The sequence below is a fragment of the Emys orbicularis genome, chromosome 3 (genome assembly GCF_028017835.1).
Source record: "Emys orbicularis isolate rEmyOrb1 chromosome 3, rEmyOrb1.hap1, whole genome shotgun sequence".
Lineage (NCBI taxonomy): Eukaryota > Metazoa > Chordata > Testudines > Emydidae > Emys > Emys orbicularis.
In genome coordinates, this window is record NC_088685.1 from 87,442,571 (window position 1) to 87,458,077 (window position 15,507).

General features: G+C 39.3%; 1 protein-coding gene across 1 annotated transcript in view; it reads right to left on the reverse strand.

Moving 5' to 3' along the window:
• The window catches only part of CDK19 (cyclin dependent kinase 19), a 213,568-nt gene that overhangs the window by 83,523 nt on the left and 114,538 nt on the right, over positions 1 to 15,507 (reverse strand). Inside the window, exon 4 of the mRNA XM_065400782.1 lies at positions 1,887 to 2,027. Within this exon, the coding sequence (XP_065256854.1) occupies positions 1,887 to 2,027 (141 nt within the window). The remainder of the gene's footprint in view (positions 1 to 1,886; positions 2,028 to 15,507) is intronic.

Sequence of the window (15,507 nt, forward strand, 5' to 3'; positions counted from 1 at the left end):
GTGATTCACCACCCTCCTAGTGAAATAGTGTTTCCTAATATCCAACCTAGACCTCCTCAGCTGCAACTTGAGACCATTACTCCTTGTTCTGTCATCTGCTACTACTGAGAACAGCCGAGCTCCATCCTCTTTGGAACACCCCTTCAGGTAGTTGAAGGCTGCTATCAAATCCCCCCTCACTCTTCTCTTCTGCAGACTAAACAAGCCCAGTTCCCTCAGCCTCTCCTTGTAAGTCATGTGCCCCAGCCCACTAATAATTTTCATTGCCCTCCACTGGACTCTCTCCAATTTGTCCACATCCCTTCTGTAATGGGGGGCCCAAAACTGTACGCAATACTCCAGATGTGGCCTCACCAGTGCCAAATAGAGGGGAATAATCACTTCCCTCAATCTGCTGGCAATGCTCCTAATAATGCAGCCCAATATGCCATTAGCCTTCTTGGCAACAAGGGCACACTGCTGACTCATATCTAGCTTCTCATCCACTGTACTCCCCAGGTCTTTTTCTGCAGAACTGTATTGTTTGCTGTGCATCAATATGTGATTTTAATTACTTGAGACTTACAAGATTCTTAAAGGGGGTTTTATTCTGCAGTTCTTTCTTTTAAAACACACATGCATTCTGAGTGTCTTTAATCACCAGTACAGTGTGTAGCACCCCTTGCTGTGGTATCTAAGCACTTCCTAGTAAATTAGTTTTACATAGCAAGAACCCAGTGAACTTCAGAGTCTTCTGGTATTCTCCCTTCCTAGTTATAGAAAGCTCTGTTTGTCATCATCATTCCACGTGTGATATGGAAAAAAATTCTTCCCTCCCACAAAGACAACTGTCATTTCTAAGGAAGAATACAGACTCCTGGCACCATCTTTGCTCCATATATACCGACAACAGATAGGATCCACAAAAGTATCATCAGCCAACCTGAGCGTAAATAGCATAGGTTAGAGAGAGAAATTCCCAAGTTTTTAGGCTTCTTATAGGTAGCTGCCTTGTCAAGAAACCAAGCTCTTAAGAGACTGTACGTGGCATGGTCCTAAGATCATTTATGCTTTCTTTAAATGTAGTTGAGCAGTTTTTTGTTTTTAGGTTTTTGTCTTAAGCCATTTTTAATTATGTCTTCACATTTTGCATAAGTGACACCTCTCTTTCATAGACCATCTCCTGAGAAAAATGGGAAATTCAGCACTACAATCAGTCCTATTTTTGAACTTTGTTTCCTGCTGTTGCTCAGAACTACCATTCCAGATGCAGAAAAGCACAAAGAAATTCTACAGGTTGTCTACATTAGTGTTTCGCAGTGCTAGTGTTAGAAATGGTAGGAAACTTTCAGAAAGAACACCTAGCATAAATGGGGCAATTGGCAGCTTTCATAATCTGCAACCACTTTTAAGAGCAACTCTAGGTCATGCGAAACTTGCAAAGGTGACAACTTGATCTCAGTTCACTTCCCACAGCCAGAAAAAAATATCACATGAAAAAAATACTCCACAGAAGAAACTAGTGTTCACTAGCTTTTATGATAACCTTACACACTGTTTGGCATATGTGCGAGTTATCTATCACCTTCATAGTAAACTGCCCTTTTAAAGTAGAGCACACACTTATACTACAAATACATACCAGCTGGCTGGTGTATTGTTTTCAGATATTGGTATCTGCATTCCTTTTACCGGATGCAGTATCATTGTCCTAGTTCAGATGTGGCAGATAAAAACAATGTGAACACATAGTTTGTTTTCATTTTTAAAGCCTCCAATGGTATCCAGTAACAATAACAGGAAGAGCTGTAAGGATTGATAGGCAAGATTATTACTTGGGACTTTTCTTCCTCTTCCCAAGAATACATATGTGAACTTTTCGATATCATATAAAACAGAGTACTTACCAGGTCCCTGTGAAGCACCCAGTTTGCATGGAGGTAATGGATTCCATCAAGGATCTGGTAGAGTAGTGATTTAACCATAGATCTTGGCAACTGCATGGGCTTTTTATTTGCTTTTGAGGCACGGTGAAACTTGATAATATGCTAGAAATAAAACAAGTAGAAACATGAAGCTTTTTTAACAAAGTAAGTTTCCTCAAATAACATTAACAAAGGGAAAGAAATAAAGAGGTTGTTGCCTTTTGCATTGCAAAGGTGGCCTCCAATTATTTTTTAAATGTGTGTGTTCTCACGGTTACACACCTACTCATTTTTAAAGAAAATCTAGATACTACCAAAACAGTGACTACTTACCACTTTGCAGTAACTGTGGTTCTTAGAAATGTTTTTTTCCATGTGGACCCCACCCCATTTATGGTACATATGTGCCGCATGTGCATGAGATTGGATTCTTTTGTCCAGCAATGTCCATTGGTGCCACACCTGTGCCCTGCACCCACCCAATGGCATATGGGATAGACCGGCCCTGATTGCCTCTCAGTTTCCTTGCTAATTCACAATCCCAGCACAGATGGACTCCAAAGGAACAGAGAAGAGGGGCGGTCATGGGACTCATAAGGACAAAACAATTTAAAGACCACAGTTACTGTAGGGATAAGCAACAGAGGGTCCTGTGGCACCTTTGAGACTAACAGAAGTATTGGGAGCATAAGCTTTCGTGGGTAAGAACCTCACTTCTTCAGATGCAAGTAATGGAAATTTCCAGAGGCAGGTATAAATCAGTATGGAGATAACGAGGTTAGTTCAATCAGGGAGGGTGAGGTGCTCTGCTAGCAGTTGAGGTGTGAACACCAAGGGAGGAGAAACTGCTTCTGTAGTTGGATAGCCATTCACAGTCTTTGTTTAATCCTGATCTGATGGTGTCAAATTTGCAAATGAACTGGAGCTCAGCAGTTTCTCTTTGGAGTCTGGTCCTGAAGTTTTTTTGCTGTAAGATGGCTACCTTTACATCTGCTATTGTGTGGCCAGGGAGGTTGAAGTGTTCTCCTACAGGTTTTTGTATATTGCCATTCCTGATATCGGACTTGTGTCCATTTATCCTCTTGCGTAGTGATAGGGATAAGTGTAGGGATAAGTAATCATTCTCACCTCGAGTCGTGGTCAGTATGGATCCCACTTATGGTGATGGACTAGCAGTTCCCAGATTAATAAAGGAGGGTCTGAGGATTTCTAGCTACAGAACTGCTCTCCCAAATTTGGCATGTGATTTGCTCTCTGATCCAGAGCCTAAGGTTTGTTAAAGATATAAAATTAGCTCCCAGTGGCTGCCCTGTGGGTCTCTGAAGAGGATGCCTCAGCTCTAGTTGAGTGGGCCCTGTTGCCTGAGGGAAGGGGCATATCTGCTAGTTGGCAACAAGATGTAATGCACTGAATGATCCACTTGGATAATTTCTGGGAAGAGGGTGATTCAGGAATTGTTTGGGGAATCCCTGAGAGGAGATGGGGACTGGATGTCTGGAGATGGGTCTCAGCTTAATTCTGGAAAGAGTATGTGAGCGAAGAGAAGGAAGAGTAAATATATTTTAGAGATGGTGGTGACATCTCAGTGGTAGGATAAGACATTACCAGTACTGAGGGTTTAATTCTTTCTTGTGCCAGAGAAACTGGTACTAGTGGCATCAGAATTGAGGCTAGCGCCAGGGGCTCAATGTCAGTAGGTAGGAACAGGCCTGTAATACTGTTATGGACTATGGTACTGGGGATCTTGGTGCCTATGAGGAATCTTTGTTTCAGTACCAGAATAGATTTGGTGCCATACTAGCCTGTCCAGGGAGCCTTTGGGTTCATCCCTATTTACAGAGATACTTAAGGATTGGGATCAATGGGAAAAGAGTCCCTTTCTGGCATAAGAGAACACCTTTCAGAACTCAATTAACCCCTTATGGATGGCTAAAACTCTACCTCCTGGAGCCAGGTATCTCCGGAGTGATGAGTTCTGGTAAAGAAGGACCAGCAGACAGAGCAATGGACTGGATCATGCCTCTTGAAAAAGAAAAGACACCAACTGTGTCCATCAGTTATTGGAATAAGTCCATCACATGATTGGTATGGCTTGAAGTCAGAGGGTTTAGACTCGGCCATTACACAGGCAGGCACCTTGGCACTAATTAGTACTCAGGCGAAAAACAGAAAATCTAAAGAAAACAAAAAAGAGCTGCCATGAGGGTAGAAAATTGCTCCTGAACTAATTACGTTAATTACTAATATTTACAAACATTTACATAATTGCTTCAATGAAGGGGCACTATGGGGTAGCAGGTGAACACTACAAAGTTTCCTCTCGCTGTCACTGGCGGTAAAAGGGAAGTGAGAGGCAGTCAGAGCCATTCTGCCCTATATGCCCTTAGTTGAAGGGTGGAGTGCACGAGGACATACATGGCACAGGCATGGTCCCAACAGATACTACTGCTCAAAAGATTCCAATCTCGTTTGCATGAGGTGCTGCACGCCATAAGTGAGATTCTCACAGACTGAGATTCAAAGAACCATGCATAACAAGCCAACTTTCAATGTGCTTTTCTACAGGATGAAATTCATACAAACCATTTGCATACATTTATTTAGAGCAATTCAAGGTATTAATTTGAGCAGCGACAAGACTGAATTGCTTGAACTTTCTGTAGAAGCTGCCTAATTCAAAAAATTTTCACCAGCTTTGAAGCTTTAGATATCAGGCTGTAACTAGAAGCTGTGTCTACATTAGACTTTTTCTCTCATCGTTCTCACCATTGCTACCACTGGTGAAGCTCCTCTGGGGGGAGAGTTAACATAGGCCAGCCACTGGTATTTTAGCCACCATGTCAACGAACCATACTCAGAACAGCTCTTGATGACACAGTGGGGTTAAAAACCTGGCAACTCCTTGTCAACACTAATATTCTCATTGTTGCTTCCACAAGTGATGATGATAGTGGGAAATACAGAAAAATGCCTAGTATAGACAAAGCCATAAGGTTACTAGTTCTTGCCACCCCAAAATACAATTAGTAAATAAACCCCAAACTCCTACAGCAGGGTATCCAAATGACTGAATATTCTGATAACACTAAATGAAACCCTTAAGGGGTCATTTTACATATTATGTACTTCAAAGTACTTTTCAAAAGATGCTGCTGCTAATTACAACAATTTAAAAAATATATTTTATTGGTATACAATCAAAAATTCAGAAGCAGCAATAAAACATGCAGAGGTTACCATGTCAAAGACCCACACACCAAATCAATTAGTAAAAGCTTAGCCCCTTTCTCATGGAGCATGTACTGATAAAAGCATTTCAGTGGATCCATTTCAGAACTAGCTAATGATCTTTGCAAGAAACTAATCCTTACAAAAATATTTTTTTAAAACCAAACCATATCATGGCATGTAGAGAAATCCCCAACATAAAAGAACAAGGCTGGTTAGGGATACTTAAATGAAACAAATGCACAGCCATTATGAGCAAAGTATGCAAAAGAACACAAATGAGAGGTAGATGTTAAAAAACTGCAACTATAAAAGAGTCAGGGAGTTAATAGTGTATTAAGGTTTGTTGGAAAATTATCTAACCCTCTCTGGAGAGATTCTCCTTTAAAGGTCTAATCAAAGCCTAGTTCCCTGTACTAAGTGCAGCTTTACCTTCTTTCACAATCCTCCCAATTTTACAGGTTAATTATAATTGATAATTTCCCTCAACAGAGGTAGATGGGTTTCTCAAATTCCATTTCCTACAAAACAAAAGCAAAAACTACAGTTACTGCTGCTATCTTGTTCCAGTAGAGACAGGCTTACACTATTCTACACACTTGGTTTGATCCTGTCCCACTTACAATTTCAGTACTGAGTAAAATTTAAATTAAAGATACATTCAAGGCCAAGGGATTGGGATACAGAATATTTCACTGCTATGTCACTGGACTGAATCAATCTTATGAGTGACCAAGTCATACACATCAGAAGGCTGTTTAATGGCTTATGTAAGATGAGTTGGCCTCAGTCCAGTTTCTTGTGGACAAATATACATATAAAAACAACTACCAGGACAACTAGTATTAATGTGAAATTTTGTTGGCAGCTTCATCTGAGAGCCCACGGAACGTAGAGACATGGTAACTGGCTACCGTCTCACCATCAGAGATTGTTCCTCCAGAACAAGATTGATGGCTGGTGGGTCCCAGTGCTTTTATTTGTTTTATTTATTTAATTTATTAATTTCTTCAAATTTTCAAAAGTACAGCTATAGGCTTCCATCCAGTGCTCTGGGGGCCTATTCCATAAACTAGAAACCACAACAAAAACAAAGGACTGACCATAAAATAGCCACCTTAGCCCACTCCCTCCTCAACAGCCTTAAGGAACAGAGAAAAAAATGGGATCTGCAATGTATCCAGAAAGTTAACGCATCTTGTCTCTGGCAAACCAAGGGAGAAAGCGAGTTCCAAAACACAGGACCTCTCACAGAGAATGCCCTGTCAGCAGCCCTCCCTTGTTTGTACTGAAGAAGCTCCAGCTCGAGCACCTCTGCTGATCTCAAATAGGACAGGATATAAGAGGGAGAGAGTTGATCTGTCAGGTAACCAGGTCAGAAATCAAATCATCAAATTATTCAAGGTCAAGGAAATAGAAAAATCAAGAAATTGCCAGAGTTGCTTTGTTACAAACTTCCCAATGACGTTGCCTAAAAACGGTAGATAAGAAACAGGTTCACAGTTAGCAAGAGTGACAACATCATGAGTTGGTTTCTTGAAAACGGATTTATTTAAGAGCTGCTGGAGCCACTGCTCTTCCCTCACTCAGGGAAACACTGACAATATCAATCAACAATGGACCCACTACTTCCCAACTGGCCTGAAACAGCTGGTAAAAAGGTCCAAACTGAAAGCTGATGAAACCTCCTATTATCGTGAAGATAAGAATGGCCATACTGGATCAGACCAATGGTCCCTTTATCCCAGTATCCTGTCTTCCAACAATGGCTGGTGCCAAATGCTTCAGAGGGAACAAACAGAACAGGGCAATTTATTGAGTGATCCATCCTTTGTCATCCAGTCTCAGTTTCTGGGAGTCAGAGGCTAGAGACACCCAAAGGATAGGGTTGCGTCCTTGACCATTTTGGCTATTAGTCATTTATAGATCTATCCTCCATGAACTTAGCTAATTCTTTTTTGGATTAGCAGATAAGCACTGAACACCTCACAACCCCTCACACCATGTCCAACATAGTGTCTTTTTTCTCAGAACCTAGGAAGTGTTATATTAGCTTAGATCAGTGACCCTTCTCTTCCAGCATACCGTCTTCCACAGTAGCAGAAAAACTGTCTATCTGGCAGAACAGACACAAAAGCAGCCTTCAGCAAGTACTATAGCATTGAGGAAAGGGGGAAGGATGAAGCCCAGCCAGAATTACCCTTCCTCTTTCAGTGTCTCCAGACCCAGAACTCTGTAGGGGTGAACCTCCCACCTTCTGGGGATGCTAGGGTCCATGGGGCACCAACCTACCCCTAAGCCACGTGAGAAGAAGAAAGAACCAGGAATGAACCTGCCTCCCCTCCCCCACACACACACCCATAGAAACTCGCAAGCCAGCAGGAACAGACACAGAAGCAGCCTCAGCAGGGACCAAGGAACAGCGATGATGTCACCACACTGCTTTGCACAGTTTTCACTATGGACATTCTTTCCCCTGAGAATGCTGATTGACTGTCTGCTCTAAGCCCCTACTGCTCATCCTTCACAGTCTCTTATTTATGCCTCATTCCACCTGCCCTTCATACCCTTCCCTCCACCCACTCTTCTCTTCTGCTTTGTCCACCTCACTCCCCTCTCCTTTCCTTTGTCTTTCCGTTTAGTTAATCCCCTCCCAAAGAGGCCCATCTAAACAATTTAAAACAAAATATTATGGAACTAACCCGGCATTTGCAAACCGTCACTTTGTTCATGCTGCATGTATGTTATATACCAGGGGTCGGCAACCTTTCAGAAGTGATGTGCCGAGTCTTCGTTTATTCACTCTAATTTAAGGCTTCGCGTGCCAGTAATACATTTTAACATTTTTAGAAGGTCTCTTTCTATAAGTCTATAATATATAACTAAACTATTGTTGTATGTAAAGTAAATAAGGTTTTTAAAATGTTTAAGAAGCTTCATTTAAAATTAGGGTGACCAGATGTCCCGATTTTATAGGGACAGTCCCGATTTTGGGGTCTTTTTCTTATATAGGCTCCTATTACCCCCCACCCCCTCTCCTGATTTTTCACATTTGCTGTCTGGTCACCCTATTTAAAATTAAATTAAAATGCAGAGCCCACTGGACCGGTGGCCAGGACCCGGGCAGTGTGAGTGCCACTGAAAATCAGCTTGCGTGCCGCCTTCGGCACGTGTGCCATAGGTTGCCTACCCCGTTATATACCTTCCCCCTATCTTTTGTCTATTTAAGTTGTAAACTCTTCAAAGTAGCAACTGCCTATTACTCTGGGTTATGTACAGTGGGGTCCTGACTTCAATTGGTTTCTAGGCACTACTGTTATAAACATAAGTACTGCTGATAATAGCCAGTACCAGAGAAAGGTGCAAAAAACTTTGCAGTAGGCAGTTATAAAATAGACTGTCCATAGAGAAAGTTTCTTCCTAATTATCATCAGTTAGAAAGAATCAATCATCAGCGCTGGTTTATGCACTGAAACAGACTTTTAAAGGATAAAACAGTGACATTAACAAGACTAGTCAGAATTACTGCTGCTATTCAGAAGCCTGTGGGTAACAGTGAAATTCATAGGAACATAAAACCTCAGAATGGATCAGACCCAAGGTCCATCTAGTCTAGTATCCTGGCTCAGACAGTGAACAGCATCAGATGCTTCAGAAAAAGGTGCAAGAATCCCACAGGAGGGAGATGTGGGATATTCTGTCCACCTACATTAGGTCTCATCTTGATCTCTAATAGTTCGAGGAGAGTGACTTAAATCCTGAAGTATGAGATTTAACTCAAGTATCAACGTTAATTTCATGCTACTGCTGTTGCTTGAGAAAGCCAAAATGCAGCAATGCACTAGAGTTAGTCATGAGGAGTTCGACCCAAAAACCACAAGATCAGTAAAAGAGAGGCTGGAAAAGTAATCAAGTAGCAGAAATTTCTCTCTTTCTATACTGATCACTGATTACCTATTAGCTGCTACACTACTTACAAGTAAAATAAAAATAATAACAGTAGCCACTACACTGTAGTCTACTTCTTCATCTGATTTGCAATCTACCTCTGTTAAGTAACAGCAAATGTGAACACTTAAAAAAAAAAAAAAAAAACCAACAACAACAACAACTTACGGACAACCTCTGGGAGGATTTTGAGGTACTCTGTGGAGCCTTAAGATATCAGAGGTCACACTAAGACTTTAATTACAAACACTATCAAAACTAAATTACTCTAGGTAACACAAAGACCCATAACAAAATAGAGAACAAACACAATCTACATCATTCAGAACAGAAGTCTGACCTTTCAAAACACTCTCGCCTAGTAAAACTGCATCAGACCAACAAAGCCAGAGCAAAACAACAGCAACAAAAATATAAGGATGGATAGGAGTGGATGACTTCTAGTATGGCTAGTAAGTCATAAAAAGGCTGCTATGCAAAAATGCAAAATGTAATAAAGAATGCACCATGATGCAAAGGGAGGCTTCCACCTACATCAGGACAGGGTGGATTTATTTAAATCACCAAGTGGAAAGCCTCTATTTAAATCATCAATTTTAATCAACTTCCCCATTTGTAGTTTGGTTATTTTCTAAAGACGATGCAATCTCATTGGTTGATATAATCATTAAAAAATGTTGATTTACAGCTAAATAGAGCCTTTTCACACTAGATTTAGTACATCTTTTTGCTATCTAGGAGGGTACACCATAACTACACACATTTATTTAAGCAATTGTAGAGCTTAACATTTTCAGATTATTAATTGTAGTTTAGTATGTTAGAAAATGGTGAATAATATATTGCTTTTTTACTAGATAATTAATTTTTTGCTCATTATTTGTGTCAAGGTACATTAGGATGGTAACTGGAATTTAATTAAACACACAAAACAGCATATAAAATTTATTATTAAACAAACCAAAATGTTTTGGATACATAAACTTCGCTTATCAAAACATGTTTCACATTTACAACTAAATAATTTATTAAAGGAACGGAAGGATTAACTGTAGTCAGTAAATTAAACTGATTATTTCAGATCAGCCTGGAAATATTTTCAAATGTGCATAAGTGAAAGTGACCGGAGCTTAAGTTTCTACACCCCTAGGGATATGTCTACACTAGGTAAACTACAGCAGCACAGATGTGGCACTGTAGCTGTGCTGCTATAATATAGACACTTACGACAGAAGGGGTTCTTTGTCGCTGTAGTACATCTACCATCCGAGAACAGTAGCTAGGTTGACATCATAGTATTTATACCGGAGCTTAGGTCACCTTGACTACATCACCCAGGGTGTGAAATTTTTCACAGCCCTGTTAACCTGACCTATGTTTGTAGCGTAGACCAGTCTTAAGTCTGTTGAAGATAAGTTACTCAGGGTAACCTTCAAACTTTTAAAACTAGTAGATCTCATCTGCTTCCTCCTTGTTTTTATTCATGATGAGAAGAGAAGGACGAGTTTTCTAGCTTCTTCAACTCCCAATCAACTTATCAACTTCGAATGAAATAGTCCAAATGAAGAAAATATTCCTTTTGTGCCTACAGAAGAGGCTATTGCTGTCAGAAGTTGGTTTAGCACTTCAGCAAACTCGGGTCCCAGGTGCTTACCGTGTGACTTCCATCTGTTCAGTGGTGTGACTTTCTTTAAATTGAAAACTGAGCCAATCAGAGTTCAGGTAGGGAAAAGCTATAAAATAGGAGTATCTAAGTGGGCTCTGTGATTGATCCTGATGAGTTATGTGTTGGTGTCTCTTGCAGTCAGAAGCCAGGTCCCAATACCTTGGATGACTTTGCTAGTCTCTTGCACCCATAGCACAGCCCCTGGGTCCTCACAGGATTAAGCCCTTAATACAGTTCATGAGCTGTTGTGCCACATTTACAAAGCTTGACCTCAAAAGCTGAATGTTTTTCCCAGTTCTTTCTTTACCTAGAAAAGCAGCCTTTTACTCAAAGTTTTTGTAGAAGCTCAACATTTTTATTTAAATATTTTAAGAGAATATAATAAATTTAGACCTTGACATATTTTGTATTAAACTCAGATTTTAATTTAAACTGATTTTTAAGAACAAATGATAATTTAATAACAAAATTTTAAAAATCTGATTTAAATAAAAAATCTGATTTTTTTAAAATCCTCAATCTTTATCCACCGTGGATCAGGGGATTCTTGCTGAAATATTTGACAATACTTGACCATGGTGGTCAATTGACTGGCTTGCCAAGCCTACATTTAAGTAATATAAAAATATTTGGGACCTGTTGCTGCTTGAGCCTATCCTTATGAGTAAGAGCTAAAATCAGACTTAATGTAACCAAGTAAAACCAATGGAATTGCACAAGATCTGAGTATGACTTAAATACTGGAAAATGTTGATGGAATCCACTTAAATTTGCAATACTATTTGTACTTACTAGCAGGCTCTTCACCATCACTATTAAATTAATAGTAAGAATACAGACTATTTCCTTGAAGTTTGATATGTAAAATTGTAAATCTTTATTTGAATGCTGAGTCAATTGGAATTAGGAAGCTTGGATCCAAAGAGGATCCTTTGTGCTTTCTTTCTAAACTAAATGAGCATAATAGGATTTCTCATTTCTATTACTAGATGAAAATCATATATTAAAGACAATCCCTGCATGGTTATAACCTTTTTCTTTAATTTAAGAAGGCAGAGTATGTGTAATAGATTAACATCCAACATTATTGCATATCATATGCAACAACAATTTTTTATTTTAACAGTTTCACTGGTATCACTGGTATCTGCAGATGAACTTATTGAGGATCAGCTCTGTGCCATAAGCTACAGAAGGAAAGATATCTCACCAATTCAGGACAGCAAAATGGATATTAATTTTCTTTAAGAGCAGGAATCTAGTTAAGCAAATTGAAAGGATGTATAATATAATACACAGGATGGAGAGATCTGTTGAATATTTCAATCAAAGAGCATGTAAAGGGAATACTAATATTAAAAAGGTGATGGTGCAACACTGACAGGCCCCGCTCATCGGCAGGCGGGATCGAACCTGGAACCTCTGGAGCTAAACGCATGAGCCTCTACTGCAGCTAAAAGCCAGCTCTTAACTAAGGATATAGCGCAGACTCATTAATCTCTCTCTAAGAGGTCTCAGTGCCACTAGATGGGACAGAAAACCAAACCCAGGATGTGTGTGGGTTACAATGGCATAAAGGTTTATTGGTGTAGCTGGGAATCCTACACATTTCTGACCTGCTGGAAGGTTATAAATACATAACCTTTGCCAATAAAAACCACATCTCTAGCCAGATCTCATCTATGGCCTTTAAAAAAAAAAGTTACTAAAAAACGTTGAATGTAGTGGCCATCATTTAATTTGTTTCTTATAAATTTTAAAAGTGATGTCATAAAATGCTTATGACCCACAAAGGAAGTGACAGGCAGCAGAATAAAACCTTAAACTAAGACAGAATACGGAAAATTATATGAAAACAGAATAGGTCAACAAAGTTCCTTAATTATAAAACAGCAAGAGAGCAATACCGGATTTATCATGGGGCAATTGGCGCCATGGCGCCGGGCCATGGTCCAAAGGGGCCCCGGCCCGCTCTTCTCCGCCCCCCACTCTCTCCTGCGGGGGCAGCGGGCAGAAGCTTGGTCCTGCTGGCTCCTGCTGCAGGGCAGGCTCCGCCGGCAGCCAAGCACTCCCCTCCCCCATCTCTTCCCCGGAGTGTGCCGCGTTGGCTCACCTTACCTCAGATTGCATCATTTGAAAGACAGACTGAAAGAACACAGGACAGAATTTAAAAACATATGGAAGCCATATGTGGATTATATTAAGGATTTTGGAATTAAAGTATAAAACCGAGTATTATTATTGTATTGGTTCGATGAATTGCTACATGGCCAAAGTTCATCTCTAAACAAGCATGCTTTCCTCAAATCATGTGGATTTTGTTTTGCCTGTCTGGTAAAATTTGGGAGGTATTTTGGGGATTCAGTATGATTATATTAGCTAATGAGTGGGTAGTTAATATGTCTGCAGGGAGGGATAATACAAATATTGATACAGACTTAGTCAAATGTTTTTAAGTTATTACAGCTCTCTTCACCTCTTCCTTATGCCAACCACAGATGCTAAGAAGATACATTACAGTGACTAACATAAATTACAAGTAAACTTTGTAGTTTAATATATTTGTCACCAAATGTGAGGTGGTCTGTGATGCTTCTGTATTAAAAACGCTGAACAAAAATAAGTAGTGTTTGTTCTTGTCCATCACAAAAGAATTTTAATAAAATGTAATCATCATCTGAATCCAAAGACTATCCCTTTTAATGACTGGGCTTCTACCCATCATTTTTGTTCATTAAAATAGGTTGAATTTTTATTGTACTACAAAATATATAGAATAATATAATATCTGGCATACTTCATTATTCATCTCTGGCCAAAATTTTCTAGCATAGGAGCTAAAGATAACCACTTTAATTAAAAGTGGCCTGATTTTTATAAGTGATCCACATTTACAGTTCCCACTGAAGCTGTTAAGAGTTGCAGATGATTAGCAACTTTAATGATCAGGACACACTAATTTAGGTGCTTAAATATGGATTTGGGTAACTAACTTTAGGCACCCAAATTTGAAAATGTTGGTCACCTGTGTATCTCTCTTAGTAAAAGCACATCTATTATCCAACAATTTCCAAAAAAAAAAAAAAACCTTTTCAGATGGATATAGGCATTAAATATACTTATTTTGTTTTGGCTAATGCTGTGAGAGTATATAGTGCTGTTCAGTAAAAACCCTATGCAAAACAAGTAAGTTCTCTTCCCCAAAAGGTATAAGGGCCCAAGTTGCGCAGCACAGGAAATGCAAAACACCACAACACAGAAACAAGTGGACATTACTACTGAAATGATTCACAAAATGTGGGATTTTAAGGAGCTTTTTGAAGGAGGAGAGTGAAGGAGCTTTACGTACGTTAACTGGGAGGCTGTTCCTGTGTAGGAGGCAGCATGAAAAAAGACACAAAGTTGGGAGTGAGCAAAAGAGACAAAAGGGGAAGTTAGGAGTGATGCTTGGGAGAAATGGAAGGAACAAGGGGCTTGTAGAGGAGATGAGGCCAAAGGTTTAGGCAAGAACCAAGTTATGGAGAGTATTGAATGTAACTAATTTTATGCAGAGGAAGAAGGAGAGTTCTTGTAAAGATTAAAAAGTGGAGAGACATGATCAGGTGCATGGGAAAGGAAAATTATTTGAACAGCACATGTTGCACAGAAAAGAGTGAGGAGAAAGTGAGAGGCCAGAAACAACTAGGGTAACAAACATTACATCTCAAATAATATATATCAATTAACTAAACTGGGAGTATGACTAAATAACAGCCAGACCCGTAAGGAGTGGTGAGAACATTAAAACATAGTGATTTCTCATCTATTAGCCATGTGGTGTGTTTTTTTTTTTTTTTTCACAATATGAATACCACATGCACAAAAAAATTAGAATAGCAAAGGTTGGTGAAAATGGTTCTTGAACATGCCACTCAGTGCAGCAGTAAAATGGTTCTTGTGGTTACTCTAAAAAGCAAGTAAATTCAACTGATGGACAGAATTATTTAAATTCTATGCATGTAAAATTATAATATGTAGAATGGGAATATAACACTTAGTTATCACCTGTGTAGAGTACACACATTTTTTGCGTCACTTGACTTTGATGAAAAACCTTCTGAAGTGACTCAGTACAAGACTGTCACCATGTCAGAGCAAGTTGATTCAACTAGATTATATGCAGGAGGATTAAATCTCATGACTTGATTCACTCTGATTTAAGTTTTCTTTTACTTTGTGCATAGTCTGTGTTTACTTTCCTTAGTAGTAAACTTCTGATAGTGTCTTGTATAAATAGCTCTCATTATCTAACATACTTGTAATTACAAGCAATTCAACAATCTGCCACTGACATTAAACATATCATTAGTAATGCTAACTTCCATAATAGTGATGCCTTCATAATAACATTGAGACTGACACTGGCAAGGACAGAAGTGGCAAGAACGTTTTCAAAGGAACTTAATCACCACAAATTATTCTTAGGATGTTTTGTTCTCTTCTGGGCCTGAACCAAGCCCCCAGATCTAAGCAACCCATATATTTTGGATGAGGAAATGGAGCTTGAGAATCTGTACCCAAATCCAAAACACAATGTTGTAGCAAACCTCAGTTTATAACAGATCAAACCAAATATCATGAGACTTTTGGTGGGAAAATTCTCTTTCTGCCACTGACATGCTATCACTATGAGGAAATGAGCTAGAGATATAAGTTTTCATTTTAAAAAAATCTCCAGAAATCATTTCATATCCTACTCTAAACTCAATAGAACAGGCCTCA